Source organism: Xyrauchen texanus, chromosome 9, assembly GCF_025860055.1.
Source record: "Xyrauchen texanus isolate HMW12.3.18 chromosome 9, RBS_HiC_50CHRs, whole genome shotgun sequence".
In the NCBI taxonomy this organism is placed as follows: Eukaryota; Metazoa; Chordata; class Actinopteri; order Cypriniformes; family Catostomidae; genus Xyrauchen; species Xyrauchen texanus.
In genome coordinates this window covers 33,476,876-33,499,331 of record NC_068284.1, presented here as the reverse complement: position 1 = coordinate 33,499,331, position 22,456 = coordinate 33,476,876, and the positions used below count along the sequence as shown (strand labels likewise).

General features: G+C 41.1%; 1 protein-coding gene across 5 annotated transcripts in view; it reads left to right on the top strand.

Moving 5' to 3' along the window:
* Positions 1-22,456, top strand: part of LOC127648714 (poly [ADP-ribose] polymerase 2-like) — a 115,123-nt gene that overhangs the window by 88,131 nt on the left and 4,536 nt on the right. Inside the window, exons 1-18 of one of the 5 annotated variants that reach the window (XM_052133440.1) lie at positions 1,828-2,052; positions 2,340-2,417; positions 15,874-15,947; positions 16,188-16,391; positions 16,482-16,643; positions 18,288-18,358; positions 18,524-18,574; positions 18,671-18,767; positions 18,907-18,982; positions 19,089-19,191; positions 19,277-19,427; positions 19,587-19,725; positions 19,845-19,908; positions 20,140-20,274; positions 20,442-20,569; positions 20,797-20,896; positions 21,251-21,349; positions 21,451-21,575. In XM_052133440.1, coding sequence (XP_051989400.1) covers positions 1,865-2,052; positions 2,340-2,417; positions 15,874-15,947; positions 16,188-16,391; positions 16,482-16,643; positions 18,288-18,358; positions 18,524-18,574; positions 18,671-18,767; positions 18,907-18,982; positions 19,089-19,191; positions 19,277-19,427; positions 19,587-19,725; positions 19,845-19,908; positions 20,140-20,274; positions 20,442-20,569; positions 20,797-20,896; positions 21,251-21,349; positions 21,451-21,575 — 2,045 coding nt within the window. In that variant the 5' untranslated portion in view covers positions 1,828-1,864. Of the gene's footprint in view, positions 1-1,827; positions 2,053-2,339; positions 2,418-13,058; positions 13,250-15,873; positions 15,948-16,187; positions 16,392-16,481; positions 16,644-18,284; positions 18,359-18,523; positions 18,575-18,670; positions 18,768-18,906; positions 18,983-19,088; positions 19,192-19,276; positions 19,428-19,586; positions 19,726-19,844; positions 19,909-20,139; positions 20,275-20,441; positions 20,570-20,796; positions 20,897-21,250; positions 21,350-21,450; positions 21,576-22,456 lie in introns of those variants that run through there. The other 4 variants (XM_052133439.1, XM_052133441.1, XM_052133443.1 and 1 more) reach the window with 4 other exon arrangements.

The following is a 22,456-nucleotide window of genomic DNA, read 5'->3' as shown; positions in this document are numbered from 1 at the left end:
GGTTTTCAGGAACATGACATTCGGACTCACCAGGTTTTCACAGCTGCGGCTACCTGCAATGAGTAAACAAATCATTGCATATTAGACTTCAAAATCTTCTTCAGACTTCAAATTTATACATATTTATATCAATATATAATTATACAAGTCACTTTGGAGAGAAGTTTCTGCAAAATGCATAAATGTAAATGTTGTATGGATCTGGGAGTACGTTGTTATTTTTAAACAACTTTTTTAAAGTTGTTTAAAAATACGTGTAAAATTACTGAAATACACCTCTTATATGATAAATATGCTTTCAATTTAATTTTGGGATATTTTACTTCATTTTTCTTTGAAAGAAAAAAACAAAAGATGAAGAAAAGTTTAATTTAAAGCTGAAATTCTTGAAAATGTCAATGTTGGCATAAGAAACTATGTTGTTATGTGACCCAAAAAAATATTTGAGATTTCATGATTTCATGATTGAAAATTCATGTTATTTGTAAAAATATAATAATAAAAAAAAATAATAATAAATAATTTTACAAAATGCGCGCACACACACACACACACACACACACACACACACACACACACACACACATATATATATATATATATAAAATATTTAAAAGATTTACCATTTTGATCATCTCAAACAACCTTATTTTTCAATGAACTGAAAACGACCTAAATCCACTGATCTATATATATACAGTGCCTAAATCTGACAAAAATTAATCCGTTGACGATCAAAAGACGCCTACGTCACTCTCAAGACAGAACTAGTTTGACCAATTAATACACAGCGTTTTACATATTCCAGTGCTTCATTTGTTGAACTACGTTTCACGTAACAAAACCAAGTCAAACAACTAATTAGGTCAACAAAATACAATTTCTCCAGGACAGCTGGCCAGACCAAATAAAATGTATAATGTCCAAAAAAATACAAATGTAAAATGTTCTTCCTCGCCGTCATCTAACCTGATTACTAAGCACGCATGCTATGTAGAGATGGCGACGCAATACTCAATTTCACAGCGGGACGAAGCTCACTTCAGAGATTACAGAGTGCTCGTCACTCATACAAACATGTCGGGGAAGGTCTGAGACAAGAACCAATCGCTGTCCTTGCAGGACATCATCTGTATCTGTACAGATGAGCGGGTGCACAGAAAATATGAGTCACAGTGTTGTATTCTCGCATGAAATGTTGGAATGTGCACAGTCCAACTGATGTGTATGGAATGATTTTCCGGACGTTATTCGAAAGGAATTGCAAATTGTATTGTATTTGCAATTGCGTTTTTAATTTGTGGACGCATAAAATGTGACATAATCCAAACGCAATTGCAAATCGCGCATTACCGTTTGCATTTTCGTTTAAGCGAACGCACAGTGACTGCCAGATTTCAAATGGAAAGCAAAGTCCGTTTGCAACTGTGTTTCCCATATCTTACGAGTTTTGGCCCTGTCATATTTAAAGGTGGGGTATGTGATTTTCTTTTTTGACCATTTTTTCAAAATAACTTGAAATCCTATTCCTAACACACTTACTGGCTGTAAATTAGAAGCACTGAAATGAAAATTAAGCAATTTAATCATCTGTGGAACGGGCAGGACTCGAAAAACTCCAGCCGATCATTTTCAAGACCATCTAGAATCATTGGACAGAAAATGTGTCAATCAAACGGTCGTACCATGTCCCCCTCCCCCCACCACCCTGGCGCGCGTGTCCCGTTCGTGCGCATACTCAAAGCTCGTGTCCCAGTAACAGGAAGTGCAAGTCGCCCCGGTACAGAGAGAGAGAGAGAGAGAGAGAGAGAGAGAGAGGGAGAGGGGGAGAGAGGGAGAAGGTGTAGTTGCTTCCGTTTGTAGAATGGCAGACAAAAAACCATCACAGAAAAGAAAATCTATTTTCGAGAGAGAAATTGCGAACAAAACGGCCGAAAGAGAACGGTCAAAAACAAGGGTCATTCTAGGTGATGCTTTTAAACGTTGGCGGCAACTGAAGGACCAGGAAGGACTACCAACAGATGCGGCTGTGGCATTTTTTCTGCTTGACAGGTGAGAAGCCGATTAACTAGTAGTATTTAATCAGGGAACTGTCTTTACTGACGATATGCGCATGAGAATTGTAGCTGTTCTAACGTTATAGCCCAGCCATATGATGAACTAGCTAGCTAAACAACCTGTTTGGGGAGGAAGCTGATGTGAGCGATTGTATTTATGTATGGAGAATAGAGCTTTTATAGTGCTAGTGGGGTTGTTCCACATTTCTATGAATCCTGTTTTGAATAGAAGACCGCTGTACAGACGCCAGGGCTGGCTATGTTCTTTTTTTTTTTTTACAGTTATGAGAAAACTGTGCATGATCGCGCGTCCATGTTTTTCGAATGGGTGGAGTCAGGGCCAGCGTTGGAGGAGAGAAGGTAGGACCTTATGAGTTGTGTATTTTCAAAATCTGTCGGCTGTTTTGCAAATCACATACCCCACCTTTAAATAGCAATTTCAATTACCACGTCTGCTTTTTCACTTTCTCAGCGTCGCGTATGTAGCCAGCCAAAACTCAAATGGAATACTAATTCCCTTAGTATTTCCATTGATGCCTTACATGGAAACCTGTCAATCAGGGTCAAGGGTGGGATTATGCTATGGGGCGTGTTTGTCTTGGGAAGAGACGTCACTCACAGTTGACGGTCAAGATCAAATAAACCGGCGTCTGTTCAGGGCATCACCTCTTTATTTATTTTGTATTTATTTTAATGTTTATTTGACAGGGACAAATGCATAGAACATTGCTTTATAAAGAATACAAAGTAGATGCCACGCATACATGTTTCTAGCCATGACTAATTTGCAACCCCTGTCCCTGGTTAGGCTTATAAATTTAAAACAAAAATTACAGAGTATTGAGTTTAAGATTTATAATTAATAAAATACATACAACAAATACATCCCATATATGAAATAAGATATGGGCTTAAGTAGATGTGGAAGTCACTATAAATCAAAGTCTAGACACATTTAACAATACAAGAACACAAAAGGGTGCATATGTCTGTGCGTGCTCACATATGCAACATTATGTTTGTATGCATTGTGTTATGTCCTGTACAGTCAGTGTTCACAAAGTTGTTTCAGTTTCAGCCATTGCTTTAAATGTGTATTAAAAACCTTGAAGTCTGTCAATGTTTTAATTTCAGATGCATTCCACAAATGTATGCCTCTTACTGAAAATGATGTCTGACCAAATGTTGTTCTACGTTTTGCGGCTATAGTTTCCACTTATTGTGCCTCTAGTTCTTATTCCGCTCTTTTGTTTATGTACTAGTTGACAGAATATTTCTGGTGCAACGTTGTTCACACACTTAAAATTAGTTTTTCACTAAATTTAAAATTAGTATTAAAAAAGAAAAATTTACAAAACTGTCAAAACTCAAGATATTATGCTTCCTTAGAATGATGCAGTGATGCCATCTTACAGATTTCTGGTCCATTACTTTTAATGCTTGTTTATATAATGACTCTTGACCGTCGACTGTGAGTGACGTCTCTTCCCAAGACCAACACGCCCCATAGCATAATCCCACCCTTGACCCTGATTGACAGGTTTCCGTGTAAGGCATCAATGGAAATACTAAGGGAATTAGTATTCCATTTGAGTTTTGGCTGGCTACATACGCGACGCTGAGAAAGTGAAAAAGCAGACGTGGTAATTGAAATTGCTATTTAAATATGACAGGGCCAAAACTCGTAAGATATGGGAAACACAGTTGCAAACGGATTTTGCTTTTCCATTTGAAATCGACTCGGTTACTAACGTAACCTCGGTTCCCTAAGAGGAGGGAACGAGTATTGCGTAAGTAGCTTACGCTATGGGAAAACTCAGTTTCTCGAGACATATTGAAGTCTTTATGTAAAACGCATTGCAGCTGCACAGTAGACAGTAATGAGCGAGGCAGCTCGGTCATTGGCTGTGCTGCGGCAACTGCTCGAACCAATGACGGGGCGACTCTGAACGCGACCAATGGCTAGCGCTGCCTGCGTCCGCACGCTCAGAGCCCGCCGAAATTAGCATAGCCTGGCTATATAATGGGCACCCCGTCATACGAGTTCCTTTAGGTTCAATCGACTGAAGCGAACTGACCAAGCACAAGCACGGCATCTTACGCAATACTCGTTCCCTCCTCTCAGGGAACCGAGGTTACGTTAATAACCGAGTCGTTCCCTATCGAGAGGTCTCTCCTATTGCGTAAGTAGCTTACGCTATGGGAACACCATGTAAAACGCCGTGCGTGCTGACTTCGCTCTATAAAGCCAGAGGCAGATGCCTGAGCCTTAAAGCAAAGTGATTATTCCACGAGCCGACCAACGGCGAGCTACATAATGGGATAGTATAGAGCCCTTCCAAGGTGGTCCATGGTGGGCGCTCATAGTACAAACACAAGCACATATCTTATGTACTGAGTTTTCTATGTGCTGATATGCATAAAAAATCCTTTAAGTCAGTCAGAGACGGACCTTGTAAGGGAGGAGATAATGCTCAGCATATACATACTCCAGTCCATTCTACAGTCAGGCTGATAGAATGTTGGAATGCAATGAGGGGACCTGTAGGTTATAAAACCTGATAAATGTCGAAGGCGAGGCCCAGCCCGCCACCGCACAAATATCTTAAATGGGTATCCCACTAGACCAAGCCCGCGAGGAGGCCATGCTCCTCGTAGAGTGAGCTCTGACGCCTAAGGGGCATTGAAGGCCCTTGGCTTCATAAGCTAGCGCTATTGCATCCACTATCCAGCGCAATATTCTTTGCTTTGAGACTGCGAGACCTTTAGTGCAGCCGCCAAAGCATACGAATAATTGTTCCGTCTGTCTGAACAGGGCAGAACGTTCCAAATATACTCTGAGCGCCCTGACGGGGCAGAGTAAATTAGCGTCGCTTTCGTCTGCTGGGGACGATAGAGCTGCCAGAGATATCACCTGTGCTCTGAAGGGTGTGGAGAGCACTTTAGGAATATACCCGTGCTTTGGCCTAAGGACAACTCTGCAGTCGTTAGGTCCAAATTCCAGGCAAGCAGCGCTTGATGACAGCGCGTGCAGGTCGCCCACTCTCTTGACTGAAGCGAGCGCCAGCAAGCGCGCAGTTTTGCTGTTTAAGGTGCATGGTTCGGAGAGGTTCTAACGGGGCACTCTTGAGTGTGTCCAGGACCGTGGCCAGGTCCCAGATCGGCACCGAGGGGGGGGCGAGGAGGTTTCATCCTCCTAGCGCCTCTTAGGAAACGAATGATTAGATCGTTTTTCCCTAATGAATGTCCTTTATCAGGATTGTGCGACGCCGCTATGGCAGCCACATAGACTTTGAGCGTGGAGGGTGTGCGGCCCGCCTCCAGCAGCTCATGCAAAAAGGCGAGTACACTTGGTATCTCACACGATTTGGGGTTCAAGCTCTTGGTATCACACCAGTCACTGAACACTTTCCACTTTTGGGCATATAAGCGCCTCGTAGAGGGTGCTCGCGCCTCAGTGATGGTTCTCAAAACTCCACTGGGGAGGTTCTCGGGAACCCGTTGAGGGGCCATGCATGGAGGGCCCTACATAGAGTGCAGGGAGCTCAACCTAAGTCCACCCTGGCGCTTTATATACGAAACTACCATCACGTTGTCCGTTCGGACCAGGACGTGTTCGTTTTTCAGGTACGGAAGCAGGGCTCTGAGAGCCAAGGCGACCGCCTTCATTTCCAGACAGTTTATATGTAGGCGCTTTTCCGGGTTTGACCAAAAGCCGGAGACAGGCCTGCCCTCGTAAAGGGCCCCCCATCCTATTTTGGAGGCATCTGTCGTGATCATTTTTCAACACGGCTCTTGAGCCAGCGCTGGAGAGGACGCATGTGCAACAATCCTAGCTGGAGTACAGCTGATGCCGAGGCCATGAGACCGAGCATTCTTTGAAATCGTTTGACGGGGGCGCGCGCGCCCTCTCTGAATGATGTTGCAAGGCAACAATAGAGAGCAATAGAGAGCGCGCTCTGATGAGAGGCGCGCTGTCATCTGCACTGAGTCTAGCACTATTCCCAGAAGAGATATTCTGGCTGGGGGATAGCACGCTCTTTGCAAAATTGATTCTCAGACCCAGGCATTCTAGATGGCTGATAATCCAAGATCTGTGCGTCGTTAACTGACCCTCTGATTGTGCTATGATTAGCCAATCGTCGAGGTAATTCAGTATTCGCACTCCCCGCTGTCTCAGGGGGGAAAGTGCCGCGTCCATACATTACGGGGAGCCAATGATAGGCCGAATGGTAGTACTGTGTACTGGTATGACTGTCCCTCGAAAGCGAATCTCAGAAAAGGCCTGTTATGAGGCGCTATCGGAATGTGAAAGTAAGCGTCTTTCAAATCCACTGATAGAAACCAACCCCCGGGGAGAACTTGCGCGAGGACATGTTTGGTTGTTAACATTCTGAACGAGCGAATCATAAAAGCTTTGTTCAGATGTCTGAGATCTAGGATGGGGCGGAGGCCACCGTCCTTTTTCGGGACGAGAAAATAGCGGCTGTAAAAACCTGCCTCGCTCATAGAGGGAGGAACAGTTTCTATAGCGCCCTTCTCTATCAGATCGAGCACCTCGGTGCGTAGAACATATGACACATCTTTCCTCACTTTCGTCTCGACCACCGCTGAAAAGCGGGGTGGTCTGCGAGCGAATTGAAGTGAGTAACCGTGTTTCATTATGTTCAAAACCCATTTCGGCATGTCGGGGATTTTTTCCCAGGCTTTTGCTCGCACAGATATGGGCTGAATGTTGGTTGGGGGCGTGTCGCAGTGACGTATGGGCCCCACCGGCAAATTGCCTTGTGCTAACACTGAGTTTACAGCTCCCAGAGGCGCAGGTGCGCGCTGAGCAGCCGTGTTGAGTGCCGAGTGCAGGGGTGCGTGTGAGCTTACAGGCACGCACACTATCTCCGTAATGCTCCCATCGTGAGCTGGAGAAATGTTTGAAACTGTATAGACAGTGTTTACAGGTGGGGGTGCATACATTGTAATAGGCACGCGCGCCACTTTCATAAAGCTTCCCGCTCTTAGCGGGGAGTTTCTTGGCTCGCGCGTCGCATCTGTGATGCTTGCGGCATGAGACAGAGAACTGTTTGAAACTGTATGTGCAGCGCTTATGGGTGGGGGTGCATCTATTGTAGTAAGCATGCGCGCCACTTTCATAAAGCCTCCCGCTCGCGGCGGAGTGTTTTTTGGCCATGCATACAGTGTTTGTAACTGTGGGAATGCGCACTTTAGTGTGGACACGTGACCCCTTAGTAACACAGGCAGAAAATGTGCTAACACTGAGCTTACAGCTCTCAGAGGCGCGGGCACGCGCTGAGCAGCTGTGTTGAGTGCCGAGTGCAGGGGTGCGTGTGAGATTACAGGCACGCGCGCTATCTCCGTAATGCTCGCAGCCGGAGAAATGTTTGAAACTGTATAGACAGTGTTTACAGGTGGGGGTACATACATTTTAATAGGCACGCGCGCCACTTACATAAAGCCTCCCGCTTGCGGCGGGGTGTTTTTGTTCATGCATACAGTGTTTGTATGGCGCTTACTCCGTGCTAAAATCAAACATTCGACCGACCGACCGACCAATCGAACGTCTATCCGAACGTCTTGTACTTTTGAGCGTCTTATCGAGTGGGTTGACCCACGTGACGACCTGACGTGACGTCAACGTCTTGAAAATAGCAGTTTTTTAACCATGCAAGTATCCAAGCTAATGTGTAAAGACTATAAATGGACATGAAAGGCACTAAATACAGATGTTTTACCTAAAATACTCAACCATTTCCTGCATTCTGCTGCACTTCCCTGAATAAGCCTTTGAAAAAAAGGTGTTGTAGGCTAGGCCTATTCTAAGTCTTTCTGAGGGATGAACTGAAAAAGATACCACCTGTATATCATGACTTTCTCTGTATTTCATGACTCTAATGTTTCAAACACCAAACTCACCTATTGTAACTGTACATACATACAGTGGTAAGCTTTTTTCTGTCAAACTGATTAATTATATATTGTCTGATATATTGTTTTACAAGTAAGAGTTAAAAGATATAAGAAAAATGATTTTAATTTAAAAGTTTTCAATGCCATATGGGACCATGTTGTCATTAATTGCCCATTCACTTTTCATGGTAAGTTACCATTGGTAACACATTGAGAAAGACGCAGTTAAGATTATTCAATAGACTTTGTTCATGATTTCGTTTTCTTCCTTCTGAAATTGCCTTTGCTGCCTCCGCTGACTCGTGGGCTGAGTTACTGTAACATAACAAGCTGTTGATGGTTTTGGATAGGCTACTCTGATAGATGAACTCTGATATATACATTTCTTCTGTCAGAGAGAGAGAGAGGTCACTGTTTCTAACATGAATTTTCACTGTCTCTCCTGTTCTCATCTTGTAAACATATTATTAAAGTGGTTTGCAGCATGGCATTATAATCGTCCCAAATCCTTGTTAATGTAGGCCTATAAAGACTTCTGAAAGATTGCATATTTTGGCATTAGAAAGAGTGCTAATAATAGTATGTTAGAGACTAATATATATATATAATAGGCTATATAATCATTATAATATATAATAATTATCTTAATCCTAATTTATGTTTCTGTATAAGCAATTTTTTCACGGTTCTTATTCACGTTGGAGGGGAAAAAACCCGGCCAATTCCTGAATATTGATTAATCTAAATTAGATAATGCAATTTTCCGAAGCGGGTGCAACGAATAAAAGCGGGCGGAAACACAAGCACGAAACTTGTAGTCTTGTACATTGATAATAGTATACAATTTATTAATAACATACATTTTATTTAGAAATTGGGTGTTCGATCAACTGACTGCATGCCGTCGGAGTTTCCAGTGTTGACAGCTCCGTAAAATATCCTTGGATGAGCTGTAGTTTTGCTGTAGGCCAAAGCCCGTCTACGGACATTCTCTGTAGGCCTATTATAGCTACTGAAAAGTAGGCTAGCTAGCCTACAATACACAAATAACATTTTAAATTACTTCCGTCTATGAACAAATAAAGTAGCCTTGATGTCATAAATACAAAAGCATGATTTTAATACTAATCCCTGCCCTTACCCTTAAACTTAACTTAAAAATGCATTTATATCACATCCATAGAGATTGCAGCTCTTTATTGGAAACAATTGAAATGAAACGACTTTTTTTATAGATGAAATATAATCTATTTTATTTTTGTTGACAGACATGCAGCGCATGTTCAAACTGTTGTTACTAATCTGCGATTTTTATAATTCTCTGGTAAATGTTTTATTATCAACCATATATATTTGTCCTTATCAGGCAAAATATTGATGTTATTTTTTTACATGCACTTTTACTAAAAAGAAAAACATGCCATTGTAAATCATAGTTGTATTACAAGTAAAACATATCTCCGCTCTAACATATTTTGCTATGCAATCATGTGCAAGCAGACAAAAAAATATTTTTGAATAACTGTTATATTAAGAGAAATCTGTATCCTTCAAATAATAGCTTATTTGTAAATTGGTTATTTGATTACGCTATTTGTGGTGATATGGTAAATAGTGAGAAGTTAAGAGAATAAATTTAACTTGCATGTCAACACGAGCGTCTCAGCAGGCTTGTTTTAGCACCATGACACAAATAGCCATCCTAACGTAACAATTTTGATTATTGAACTATAAGAAGAAAAAAAATGGCATGCAGAAAGTATAGGCCTAGGCTACTTTCAAAAAATTTTTTTTATATTATTCTCGCCAATTTTACAGTTAACGAAGAGAAATGGTCTGATAAGATTATCAATACACAGTACACTTGTCTACGTTGAATTTATCTCTTCCTTTTAATCTTTAGGCCAAAGGTGTTTAAGTTTACGGCCCGTCTTTACGTGGAATATAGGCAGCTTTCGCGACCAATTGTAAAGACCTCTTGCACGCCCATTACTCCAGTTGCGGACCAATGCGGGGGGAGGTCTGTCTCCTGCTGCGTTAATTTCGTTGAATCTGCACCTATTCCGCTCACTAACTAGCCTACATTGGATTTTTTTTGGCGAAATTAAAATCTATCAAAATGAACCAATCCAGTTCATCAGGGTAAGTCTTGTTACTTGTTTGATTTGGTATTCCTTGTTCAAGTTGTTATGAGTGATCCCCAGCTGAAAAGCGTGGACCAGCTTGAAACCTTCATAAAAAAAATCCCAAACACAGCTAAGTTTTTTTTTTGTGCGTGTTCTAGGACTATTATTTTGTATTAATTTTTGCCCTGTCGTTTCTTTGTTCTCGTTTTCTTCTATTAGTTCTTGTTTTGTCTGATCTTATTAGTCACCAGTTTGCTTTAGTTCTTACTCATTGTGTTCCACACCTGTTTATATTTGAATTATCGTAATCACGTGTTAATGTACCCTTATTTTGATTTAAATCTTTGACTGGTTGTTGTCTTTATATTATGTGAAGCTGTTGCATTTTTTTCTTGTTTCATGATGGATTACTTTCTCTGTTTTTGTTTAAGCATAGAACCTGTTTTTTAGATCCACATCTCCTCTTCCTTTGTCTATCAGCCATGACATAGCGGCCTAAGATTGCTATAGGTTGTTTGTTTTGCATGTATTTGTAATATTTGTCTAAAAACAGTGATGCTGTCTTGTTTTTTCAGAGATGAGCGACAGCTACCCCAAGAATTTTTGGAAGAGGTCTCCAACATATTACTCGACCTTAAATGTAGATTGGCATCCATTCATGAGGACATGGACTTTGTCTATATAAGAATTGAACAAGTTCTAAATGTATTGTCCAGGTTTTCTGAAACCAGTTTAATACCCAATGCTCCAGAAGTTTTGCTGAATCTGGTGTCTGCATTGGAAATACTAGACAGTTGTCAGTGCACAGTTCTTAATGGTTACCAAGCACCAATTATTCGATCAGGAAAAACGGGACGCCCTCGTTTTGACATATCTAAAGAGCACCTTGAATTCCTTCTTCATTTTGACTTCACTGTTCCTGAAATTGCTAGACATTTGGATGTGAGTGTTAGAACAATTAGAAGACGAATGAAAGAATTGGAGTTATCAGTGAAGCAGAGTTTTACAGACATTAGTGAGGAGGATCAATAATATTAGATTTGTCAATAATATTTAGCCTCTGCTATATTTAACTTTAATAATAGCCTACACCGCACATAACTTTCTAAGCCATCAGCCATTGCACTAATCAAATGTGGACTAGTTAGAGGACACAATAGAAGCATAAGAAGTTAAACTAAGGTAAGAAAAACACAAGCGTGTTACAACGTGTCTTCACACGTAAACAACACGTTGGGATGACGATCGGTTACTCGCACTTCCGACCGGTCGCCATAGGAACGCGTTAACAACACGTCAGCACACGTAGGAACGTGTTACATATGATTTTATGAAAATGATCAATAATTTCGTTTTGGCTCATTGTTTATATGTGGCAGACATGAAAATCAACGAACCTTAATTACAAAGTAAAGTATATTCAGCTGACTATGTCTATATGTAATATTAGAACTGTTATACAAATTTTTTAAATAAACCTTTCCACTTTAAAATTTATGATGTCTATTTGTGAAAGATTATGATAATTTAGTAATTTTATTAAGACTGAGATTATGCTTGATTAGATTAATTTTTATTAGTTTGTTATCTGTGTGATAGCCTATGTATAAAAAATAGTATGAATGTTTTTAATATATTAGCCTACAGGTTTCCTGAATTGCTAAAACACATTTCTTGGAAACATCATTAATTTTTTAAAACCTTAAACACAAAACCAAATTTTCAAACTACATTCAGAGAACATCTGACTCTTCTTTCAAAAAAAAAAAAAGACTCAAAACCATTTTATCTGTGCTCAAAATCAAACAGTGCTTTCAGATCATGCACACGAGTCAATAAAAAAATATATATTTGCATTAGGCTATACAGAGAAAGCATTTTGTTACACATAACAGAAAAAATCAATAAATAAAAAATAAACAGCAAATATTTTATCACAGCTTAATCCATCTGGATCTGATCTCATTTCCTCCTCTTATTTCAGTCTTCTGACTCAATTATGCTGTGTGGTAATAGCCCTACCAGTTCATTTGTGTATAATTGTGAATTTTAAAATTCAAAACAGAAAATTGTTTGGTCAAAAGTGACCGAAGAGCACCATGACAGTACTGGACTTGTAACATTTGTTGGAAAAGTAAATTATTTTAATTATGCTATATAAAACTTTCAGTAACAATATTATTACAATAAATTGTACTTCTGCAAATATTTTAAACTGTAGATTCACAGGTCACAACAGTTTAAAATATAAATGTGTGTGTGTGTGTGTGTGTGTGTGTGTGTGTGTGTGTGTGTGTATAAATGGATATTCTATATAGGCTAGGTCTATCTGTATTTCCAAATATATAAATATAATATATATTTATGAAAACCTTTTTAAATGAAAGGCTACATTTATTAATTTGGGAGTGCTTTCTTTTATGGACTGTGAGAACATTGTACATTGGGCAATAAAATGAACAATAAAAACTAGTTAAAATGATTATATTGGTCAAATTAAGACTATTGAATGACTGTATATAGGCTAGCCTACAGTATTTCTGCTCTTTGAAAGTAAAACACATAGCCTCACATGCACAGGATTCAGGAGAAATGTTTTAGTGTTGTTTTAGGGGTACAATATTTATATGTATTGCCTTTAATGTCCATTTATAGTCTTTACACATTAGCTTGGATACTTGCATGGTTAAAAAACTACTATTTTCAAGACGTTGACGTCACGTCAGGTCGTCACGTGGGTCAACCCGCTCGGTAAGACACTCAAAAGTACAAGACGTTCTGATAGACGTTCGATCGGTCGGTCGATCGAATGTTTGATTTTGGCACGGAGTAAGCGCCATAGTTTGTAACTGTGGGAGTGCGCGCTTCAGTGTGGACACGTGACCCCTTAGTGACACAGGCAGAAAATGTGCTAACACTGAGCCTACAGCTCTCAGAGGCGTGGGCGCGCGCTGAGCAGCTCTGTTGAGTGCTGGGGTGCTTGTGAGATTACAGGCACGCGCGCTATCTCCGTAATGCTCGCAGCAAGAGACGGAGAAATGTTTGAAACGACAGTGTTTACGGGTGGGGGTGCATACATTGTAATAGGCAAGCGCGCCACTTCCATAAAGCTTCCCGCTCTTAGCGGAGAGTTTCTTGGCTCCCGTGAGTAACCGTGTTTTATTATGTTCAAAACCCATTTTGGCATGTCGGGGATTTTTTCCCATGCTTTTGCTCGCACAGATATTGGCTGAATGTTGGCTGGGAGCGTGTCGCAGTGACGTATGGGCTCATATGGAGCAAAACACACTGCAGTTGCTTAAGCAAGTCTTTGTTTTTCAGTTTGGCAGTGGAAGGGGGACGATGGTGAGTGGAAACCCTACTCGCCAGCAGTCTGTGTCCAGTTGGATACAGCAAAGCAGGCTGGTGAAAAGTCAGTGTCACTGGCTGATAGACCTGGTTATGAAGTGGATCTTGTGAAAATGACACAGATTAACAGTGTGACCAAGTATAAACGGAAAATACGCCTTCAAAATGTTAAGTCAGGTATGCCGTGGTGTGTCACTATTTGTTAGCAGCACTACATGATGTTATGGCTATAGTGAAAATTACAGCAGCTGATTTATTGCATTGCAGAAGATCAGAATGAAGGGGATTCTTTGAATGGTAATAATGGAGGCACCGGTGTGGTTCAGGTTAAAGAAGAAGAAGAGGAGCCACTTTCATAAAGCCTCCCACTAGCGGCGGGGATTTTGGTTCCATTCATACAGTGTTTTGTGTGTAGGGGTGCGTGCAGGACAGCAGGCACGCGCGCTACATTTATAGTATTTCCCGCTTTTACTGGGGAAGTGTTTATAACTGTGGGAACAGTGCTTGTGTGTAGTGGTGCATACATGACAATAGGCACACGATCTACATTTATGGGGCGTCCAGTTGGAGCTGGGGAAGTATTCGGCACTGTTTGGACAGTATTGATATATGGGAGTGCGCACTTCAGTGTGGACACGTGACCCCTTAGTGACACAGGCAGAAAATGACTCTTGTGATTTCTGTGTGTTGCCGTTAAAACGGCATTTGATTGCAGGTGAGCGAGTTCTGTGACTGGCCCATTGACTGCTGTACAGACATTTCCAGCTGCCTGTAAGGGGACTGGGTAATGTTTTACACGTTTTGCTCGCTGCAGTGAAGCGTTCAGCGAACTCTCTTACCGTGCTGGTGCCCGTGTCCGCTAATGTCGACGGCGCGGGGTCGAAGGCCGAGCCCGGCCAGTCGTCGGATGCAGCGCCAATTGGAAAGGCTGTCATCCTTTTCACCATCGTCCCCTGGCGCCCGAACGAGATGAGACCCACCGCTCTGTTGGAGGGGTGCTGGTCCGTCTGCGTGAATTGGACTGGCGGCGGGAGTTCTCGGTGGTGGTGAAGCACGCGGGACTGGCCCGGCGTGGCGTCACTGAAGTCCGCGTGCTCTGGCGGCCTCCGTGAGCGGCGCTTTTTCTTGGCGCTGCTCGAACAGAGGGGACGGCAGCACGGTGGTAGCAGGCTCGTTCGCGGCGAAGGCGGCGGCGAGCGTGGCTCGTTGAGGCCCAGGGAGTCACATTCGGGGCATCCGCCTCGAGTGAAATCAGCTTCTGCGTGGTCAGGTCCCAGGCAGCGAGTGCAGATAATGTGATGTCCCTGTCAGGAAGAAGGCCTCTGCACGAGGCGCAGGTCGAAGGCATTTGGAACAACGCCTCGAATTTGCTCTTTACTAAATAAAAAAGTGTCGCAAAGGCGAACACTTGCAAAATAGCTTAGTAAAAGGATATAGTGATGCGCGCCGGATGGCGTAGCAGAAGGCTTCGAAGGCGGCTGAAGGCGCCGGCGTCCTCTTAGCAGTCCTGCTGTAGGCTTGTCAATGGCAGGTGAAAGACTCCAACAATCCGGAGGATCCAGCGAAGAGGAGGTCTTCGCTGAAGGAGATTAAATCTAAAGGAACTCGTATGACGGGTGCCCATTATATAGCCTGGCTATGCTAATTTTGGCGGGCTCTGAGCGCGTGAACGCAGGCGCGCGCCCATTGGTCGCGCATTCAGAGTCGCCCCGTCATTGGTTCGAGCAGTTGCCGCAGCACAGCCAATGACCGAGCTGCCTCGCTCATTACTGTCTGCTGTGCAGCTGCAATGCGTTTTACATAAAGATTTCAATATTTCTCGAGAAACTGAGTTTTCCCATAGCGTAAGCTACTTACGCAATAGGAGAGACCTCTCGATAGGGAACTGGCAGTCACTGTGCGTTCGCTTAAACGAAAATGCAAACGGTAATGCGCGATTTGCAATTGCGTTTGGATTATGTCACATTTTATGCGTCCACAAATTGAAAACGCAATTGCAAATACAATTTGCAATTCCTTTTGAATAATGTCCGGAAAATCATTCCATAGTAGTGAATGGAAACGCTCGCGGCTGGCGCACTGAGTTCAATGAGTGAGCTAGCACAAGAACCGGTTCGAATAAATGAATCGGACTTTCCATCACTACTGGAAAAACCAGTTGAGATGTGTTCGTTGTTACACAACAGGTCTGCGTCATTACACTTTTGGCGCTATTGAAAACGAAGTGAAACTCTTAAATATAAATATATATAAATATATCCGTACAATTAAGGAAGTATATAGTCTAGCGTCATATCATCTGTTTCATCATCTGTTGAATAACTGCGTGTATGTCATATTATACGTATATCGTTAGTAACACAAACGGAAAACGTGACGTGATTTTCGAATGATTTTAGGCTGTTTTTTTGTGTGTAAAGGATGCGATGTGCGAGGAGTTACCGAGGCAAGTCTGAGGCAGAATCAGGCAGCGAAGCGTCTGTGGTGAAGACAGGTAGGCCTATACATTTCAGTGAACATGCCAAAACAACTTTTATTTTTTCGTAGTCATGCTTTGAAGCTTGACAAGCAGTCACACATAAACACAGATTGCCTTTCTCAACAAATAACGACATGCACATCATGTTGCTAAATTGTAATTGAATTGCTATAATTCACATTTATTGTTTTAGTATTAGATTTTCATATAGAGCAAAACACTCTGCAGTTGCTTAAGCAAGTCTTTGTTTTCCAGTTTGGCAGTGGAAGGGGGACGATGGTGAGTGGGAACCCTACTCGCCAGCAGTCTGTGTCCAGTTGGATACAGCAAAGCAGGCTGGTGAAAAGTCAGTGTCACTGGCTGATAGACCTGGTTATGAAGTGGATCTTGTGAAAATGACACAGATTAACAGTGTGACCAAGTATAAACGGAAAATACGCCTTCAGAATGTTAAGTCAGGTATGCCGTGGTGTGTCACGATTTGTTAGCAGCAATACATGATGTTATGGCTATAGTGAAAATGACAACAGCTGATTTATTGCATTGCAGAAGATCAGAATGAAGGGGATTCTTTGAATGGTAATAATGGAGGCACCGGTGTGGTTCAGGTTAAAGAAGAAGAAGAGGAGCAGCCGGCCTCCAAGAAGAGGTGTAATGAAGAGAGTCAGAAGGCGAGAAAAGCCAAACCCATTGCCAAAGAGGAAAGTGAAGGTAATGCTTCCCTCTTATTAACATTAAAGAAAAAGTTGACCCAAAAATGTTCATTCTCTCATCATTTACTCCACCCCATCCCAGATGTGTATGACTTTCATCTGTTGAACACAAATGAAGATTTTTAGAAGAATATATCAGCTATGTAGGTCCATACCATGCAAGTGAATGGTGACCTAAAAACTCCAAAAAGCACATAAAGGCAGCATAAAAGTAACCCCTATGTCTCCAGTGGTTAAATCCATTTCTTCTGAAGCGATCTGGTCTGTTTTAAATAAGAACAGACTTATACAAGTTATATAACTGTAACTTATTATAATACAAAATATAATAAGATTTATATAACTATAAATCTTAACATCTGCAGCCTCCTTGGCGATCGTGATTTCAAGCTCGATTACACTTCCAAGCGCCATCTAGCACTTTTCGCATGCGTCAAGCAGTAGGAAGTGTAATCAAGCTTGATCGTGCCAAGAGACTGCAATGGCTAGATGTACAGTAAAAAATAAGTTATATTTTGGATTGGATTGCTTCTGAAGACATGGATTAAACCACTGGAGTCATATGTATTACTTTTGTGCTGTCTTTATGTGCTTTTTGGAGTTACACATTTTTGATCACAATTCACTTGCATTGTATGAACCTACAGAGCTGAAATATTTTTCAAAACATCTTTGTTTGTGTGCCGTAACAGGTTGTTTAAAGAAACATAAATCTTATGTCTATATAGACCTTTTCTGGTTCAAAATTTGTTTGGTAGCCGTGTAATGTGTAAAATCATGCAGATATGGGTTAGGAGCTTCAGTTAATGTTCACATCAACGATCAGAATGTGAATCTCAAATGTGATCTCCGTGATTTCGACCATGGCATGATTGATGGTGCCAGACGGGCTGGTTTATTGCTGTAACTGCTGATTTCCTGGGATTTTCACACACAACAGTTTCTAGTGACTAAGAGAATGGTGCAAAAAATAAAAAACATCTAGCGAGTGGCAGTTCTGTCAGCGAAAAGGTCAGTGGAGAATGACCAGACTTGTCCAAGCTGACGGTAAGATGTTGAACCTTGAGGCAGATGGGTTATAAAAGCAGAAGACTGTTGGGTTCCACTTCTGTCATCACAGAAACCTGAGGCTGCAGTGGGCCTACCATTTGTGTACCTCAGCAGTAATCCTGATTTGTCAGACCAGGCAACGTTTTTCCAATCATCTGCTGTCCAGTTTTTTTGAGCCTGTGCCCACTGCAGCCTCAGTTTCCTGTTCTAAGCTGAACAGAAGTGGTACCCGGAGCTTGAAAATCCAAGTAGATCAGCAGTTACAGAAAAACTCAAACAGCCAATCAGAAATCACTGAGATACATTTTTGTATCCCCATTCTGATGTGAACATTAACTGAAGCTCCTGACCTATATCTGCATGATTTTATACATTAGACTGCTGTCACACGATTGGCTGATTAGATAATCGCATGAATAAGTAGATGTACAAGTGTACCTAATAAAGTGGCTGGTGAGTGTATTTTAGCATGTTTAGTATTGAGGAGACCACTGTGCATTCACAGTGTGAGGAAAGTGACTAAAAGTTAACGTTTGCCTTTGATCCAGTTGCTTATGGCCTTATATTTCTTTAATTATACATTTTTAAGCAGAGATTGTGAAGACGGTGGTGATGAAGGGGAAGGCCCCAGTTGACCCAGAATGCAAGGCTAAAATAGGAAAAGTAATTGTTTTAATTGTCTTACAAAATTATTGTACAGTGTTTGGATGTTTTTTGTTTAATCGAATAGATATATATACTCTCCAGTAAAAAACAAACAAACAAAAAACACCTAGTTTGGTGTAAAACATGCTTCTGATTAGATTTCCTCCCTTTTGTTATTCACAGGCCCACGTCTACAGTGAGGGGACTGATGTATATGATGTTCTGCTTAATCAGGTGAATAATGGGTATCTTCAGTCCATCAAGAGTTATAATATGCAGAACATGACAGTGGGATGTGTTTTTCCCTTTGGTTTCAACTCTGTATTACAGACTAATCTTCAGTTCAACAACAATAAATATTACCTGATCCAGCTCCTTCAAGATGACAATGCAAAGGCCTACAGTGTGTGGATGAGGTGGGGGAGAGGTATGTGCTGAAGGGTGTGTTTGTCAATCCTCTAAAATTATAGAGACAGCTCTGACAAATTCCCAGGCTTAATACCAAGCTGAAACGAACACCTGGAGCTTAGTTAATCATCTTACATATTCACTTTTTTCAACTCCAGTGGGTAAAGTTGGACAGAACAGCTTGGTTAGTTGTGGGGAGAATCTATCGCAGGCCAAAGACACTTTCATGAAAAAGTATGTTAATCTTTTACCTGCGTTTCATCATGCGATTGATTCATGTAAGTTAAGTAGAAGTTGTTATATGTCATGACAGAAAATTACAGATGCTGTTTATATGCAGGTTCTTTGACAAAACCAAGAATGAGTGGGAACATCGAGCAAATTTTGAGAAAGTTGCAGGAAAATATGACATGGTGTTTGTAGACTACAGCATTGAGGACAAGGTAAGAAGATTTCTACTTCTCCATTGCCTTTGTTTCAGTTTTCCTTGTATGCATTTATAAACCTACTTTTTCCTTTCACCAATAGGAAGACAAGGCCAAGGTATCCTCTCTTCCCCACAAAAAGCCCTGCCAACTGAACAGCAAAGTTCAGTCTCTCTTAGAGCTTATATGTGACCTGAAAGCCATGGAAGAGTGTGTGCTGGAGATGAAGTTTGATACCAAAAAAGCTCCACTAGGTAACCCCTAGAGTGTGCATTTTTGTTTCAAACTTGTGCAATGATGAATACATACAAATAAAAAAACTAAAATTAGTGTTTTTTTTACACATCAAATTTTAAATGGATCACAATGACTGTGTAAAAGGGAGATATTGATAGTATTTATTTTTCTTGAAGGAAAACTAACAGCAGAGCAAATTCAAGCCGGTTATGCCTCTCTGAAGAGAATTGAGGAGTGTTTGAAGAGGAAAGGCTGTAGTAAGGAACTCCTGGATGCATGCAACCAGTTCTACACTCGGATCCCCCATGACTTTGGGTAAATGGAGTCTGTAGTTACATTTCATTTGACATAAAATCTGTATAAGTTCCCTTTTTTAATTATTATGATTTTTAAGGATTTTTTGTCGTTCCTGATCACTTAAATTTAAATTTTAGGTTGCGGACACCCCCTGTCATACGATCAGAGGAGGAGATAAAGGAAAAGATTGCTTTGCTTGAGGTGCGACACTGCTTGCTTCATAGGCAATACACTACAGAAAGGGTGTTGAATAGGGCCGTTTTTTTTTATTGCATTGTAACTGCATTCTCATTGTATCAGTCTGTGTTTTTGGTCAATTCCAGCAGACTTTTAAATTTGTGCTTTCACACTTCATACACAATTATCACTATCAGTCTGAAGTAAAGATATTTGCTCTTGTTTGATCTCTATCACTCGGTTTCTGTCTCTTAGACTCTGAGTGACATTCAGATTGCAGTGAAAATGGTTCAGTCTAGTGATCAGAGCGACGAGCATCCTTTGGACAGACAGTATCGCTCTCTAAAGTGTGGACTGCAGCCACTGGATTCTGACAGCAATGAATACAAGGTACATACAAGACTTGTTACTTTTATGATTGAAGTATAATCTAATGACTTCATTTTGGATGTTAACTACACACTCCAGGCTACTTGGCTTTTAAGTGCTTATTTATTATTTGCTTGCTTTTTTGTCCCGATTACCCCAATTTTACATCCCTCCATGTCTCTGTGGAGATCATAGAGAAGTATCTTCAGTCTACTCATGCACCCACCCACACTGACTACACAATGACCATCCTGGACATCTTCGCTGTGGAGAGAGAGGGCGAGAAGGACAACTTCAATTCTCAGCTGGACAACCGGTATCAAACAACATTCTCATATATGGTAGTTTTGTCAATTAGACAAAGCTGTGCTTTTTTAAAAGAGTTGCACTCTGAAAATCACTTTATGTACTACACCATATAAAAGGAACTACCCAGCCACATCTTTGGTTCTGGTTTTAGTGTGTGTTTGTTTGACTTTGTGTTATTTAAGTCTGTCTATAATGTGTAATACATAGAAGTTGTTTTTTATGTGTGAATACTAGGATGCTCTTGTGGCATGGCTCTCGTCTGTCTAACTGGGTGGGGATCTTGAATCAGGGGCTGCGAGTGGCCCCTCCAGAGGCTCCTTTAACTGGATACATGGTGAGAGGAAGATATATGCTGTATCTCACATATGGCTCAAATTAATAAAATGTCTAACATGGCATTTGTCTACATGTAAACCAGAGCCTTTGTCTACATGTAAACCAGTAGAGCATGTGAGTGATCAAGAAATATGAAGATAATAGAAAAAATATTTAATGATGTGCTTTTCTGTTTAGGTTAGGAAACTCATGCACTTTTTATTATATACTATTGTTGCCTCTTTCAAGTAAAGTCAAGTACAAAACAATAATAATACATGACATGACCTAAAATGTCACAAGTGCATGCCTTGTTGCAGACAGAAGCTCTATAGTCCTGCAATGACTCTTGATAATTTTCCTCCCCCTGTAGTTTGGTAAGGGGATCTACTTTGCGGACATGTCCTCAAAAAGTGCCAATTATTGCTTTGCTAATCAGAAGAACAACCAGGGACTCCTGCTACTGAGTGAGGTTGGTTTTTCCAGAGCAGTCAGATTGTGACCAGACTTAATTTCTAAACCTCAAAAGATCTACTACCACTGCCAGACTTGCTTACCATTTTCCCTCTACAGGTTGCCCTTGGGGACAGTAATGAACTCTTGGATGCAGATTACAATGCTGCCAAACTACCCTCTGGGAAACAAAGCACTAAAGGCCTAGGACAAACTGCTCCTGACCCAAACAACAATGTTAAATTGTGAGTATGCTAGTACATTTTATTGGTTACATGTTAAAGGGATAGGATAGTTCACTCTAAAATAAACATTCTGTTGTCTTTTATGCACTTTTTATGTTGTTTCAAACCTATATGGCTAACCTTCTTCCATGGAATACCAAAAGGAGATGTCAGACATAATGCTAAGCCTAGTGCACACCAGTGTTGTAATACTCAAGTCCAACTAGAGTCGAGCCGACTAGAGTCAGACTTGATGACTTGTGACTCTTCTCGGACTTGAAAACTAATGACTCCGACTTGGACTTGAGCATTGGGTGCATACTGATTTGGAGGAGAGGACTCATTCAACCGTTACTTTTGCATTCTGCCCTTTTAAGACTTGATCAAATGCATGTCATCCCATGTACCGGTTGCACGAGCATGAATCTCTGTGCTCACACGTGGATTTCTTTTGCTTTCACTCAATACTAGACATGCACTATAATCTCCCTGCTCTTGTTCAGAGAATGCGTGTGCCACTAAACATGTCATGTGTACTCGCAAATATATTATAACGCAAAATAACTATGCCTCTGTTTATTCATACAAATATTCTGCCTCTGTAGACATGGTATAGTGGGAGAATACCGGAGTTTGCCATTTGGTCGGTGGTGCATAATACATGGTTAAAATCATATTGTAAGAATGATATTCTGATGCTCACTGACAATGTAAGAGACATGATCAAATCAAATGACAGAAACCGTTAACCAAGAACACGTTGCGACACATGTCCTCTCAAAACATTCACCTCGGTAGAAAACTTACCTGCACAAGTCTGTCTAGATTGCTTAAAGGATTTTTCAGAATCTATGTGGCAACTAATTTTTTAACCACTCCACAGATTTCATATTTGCAAACTA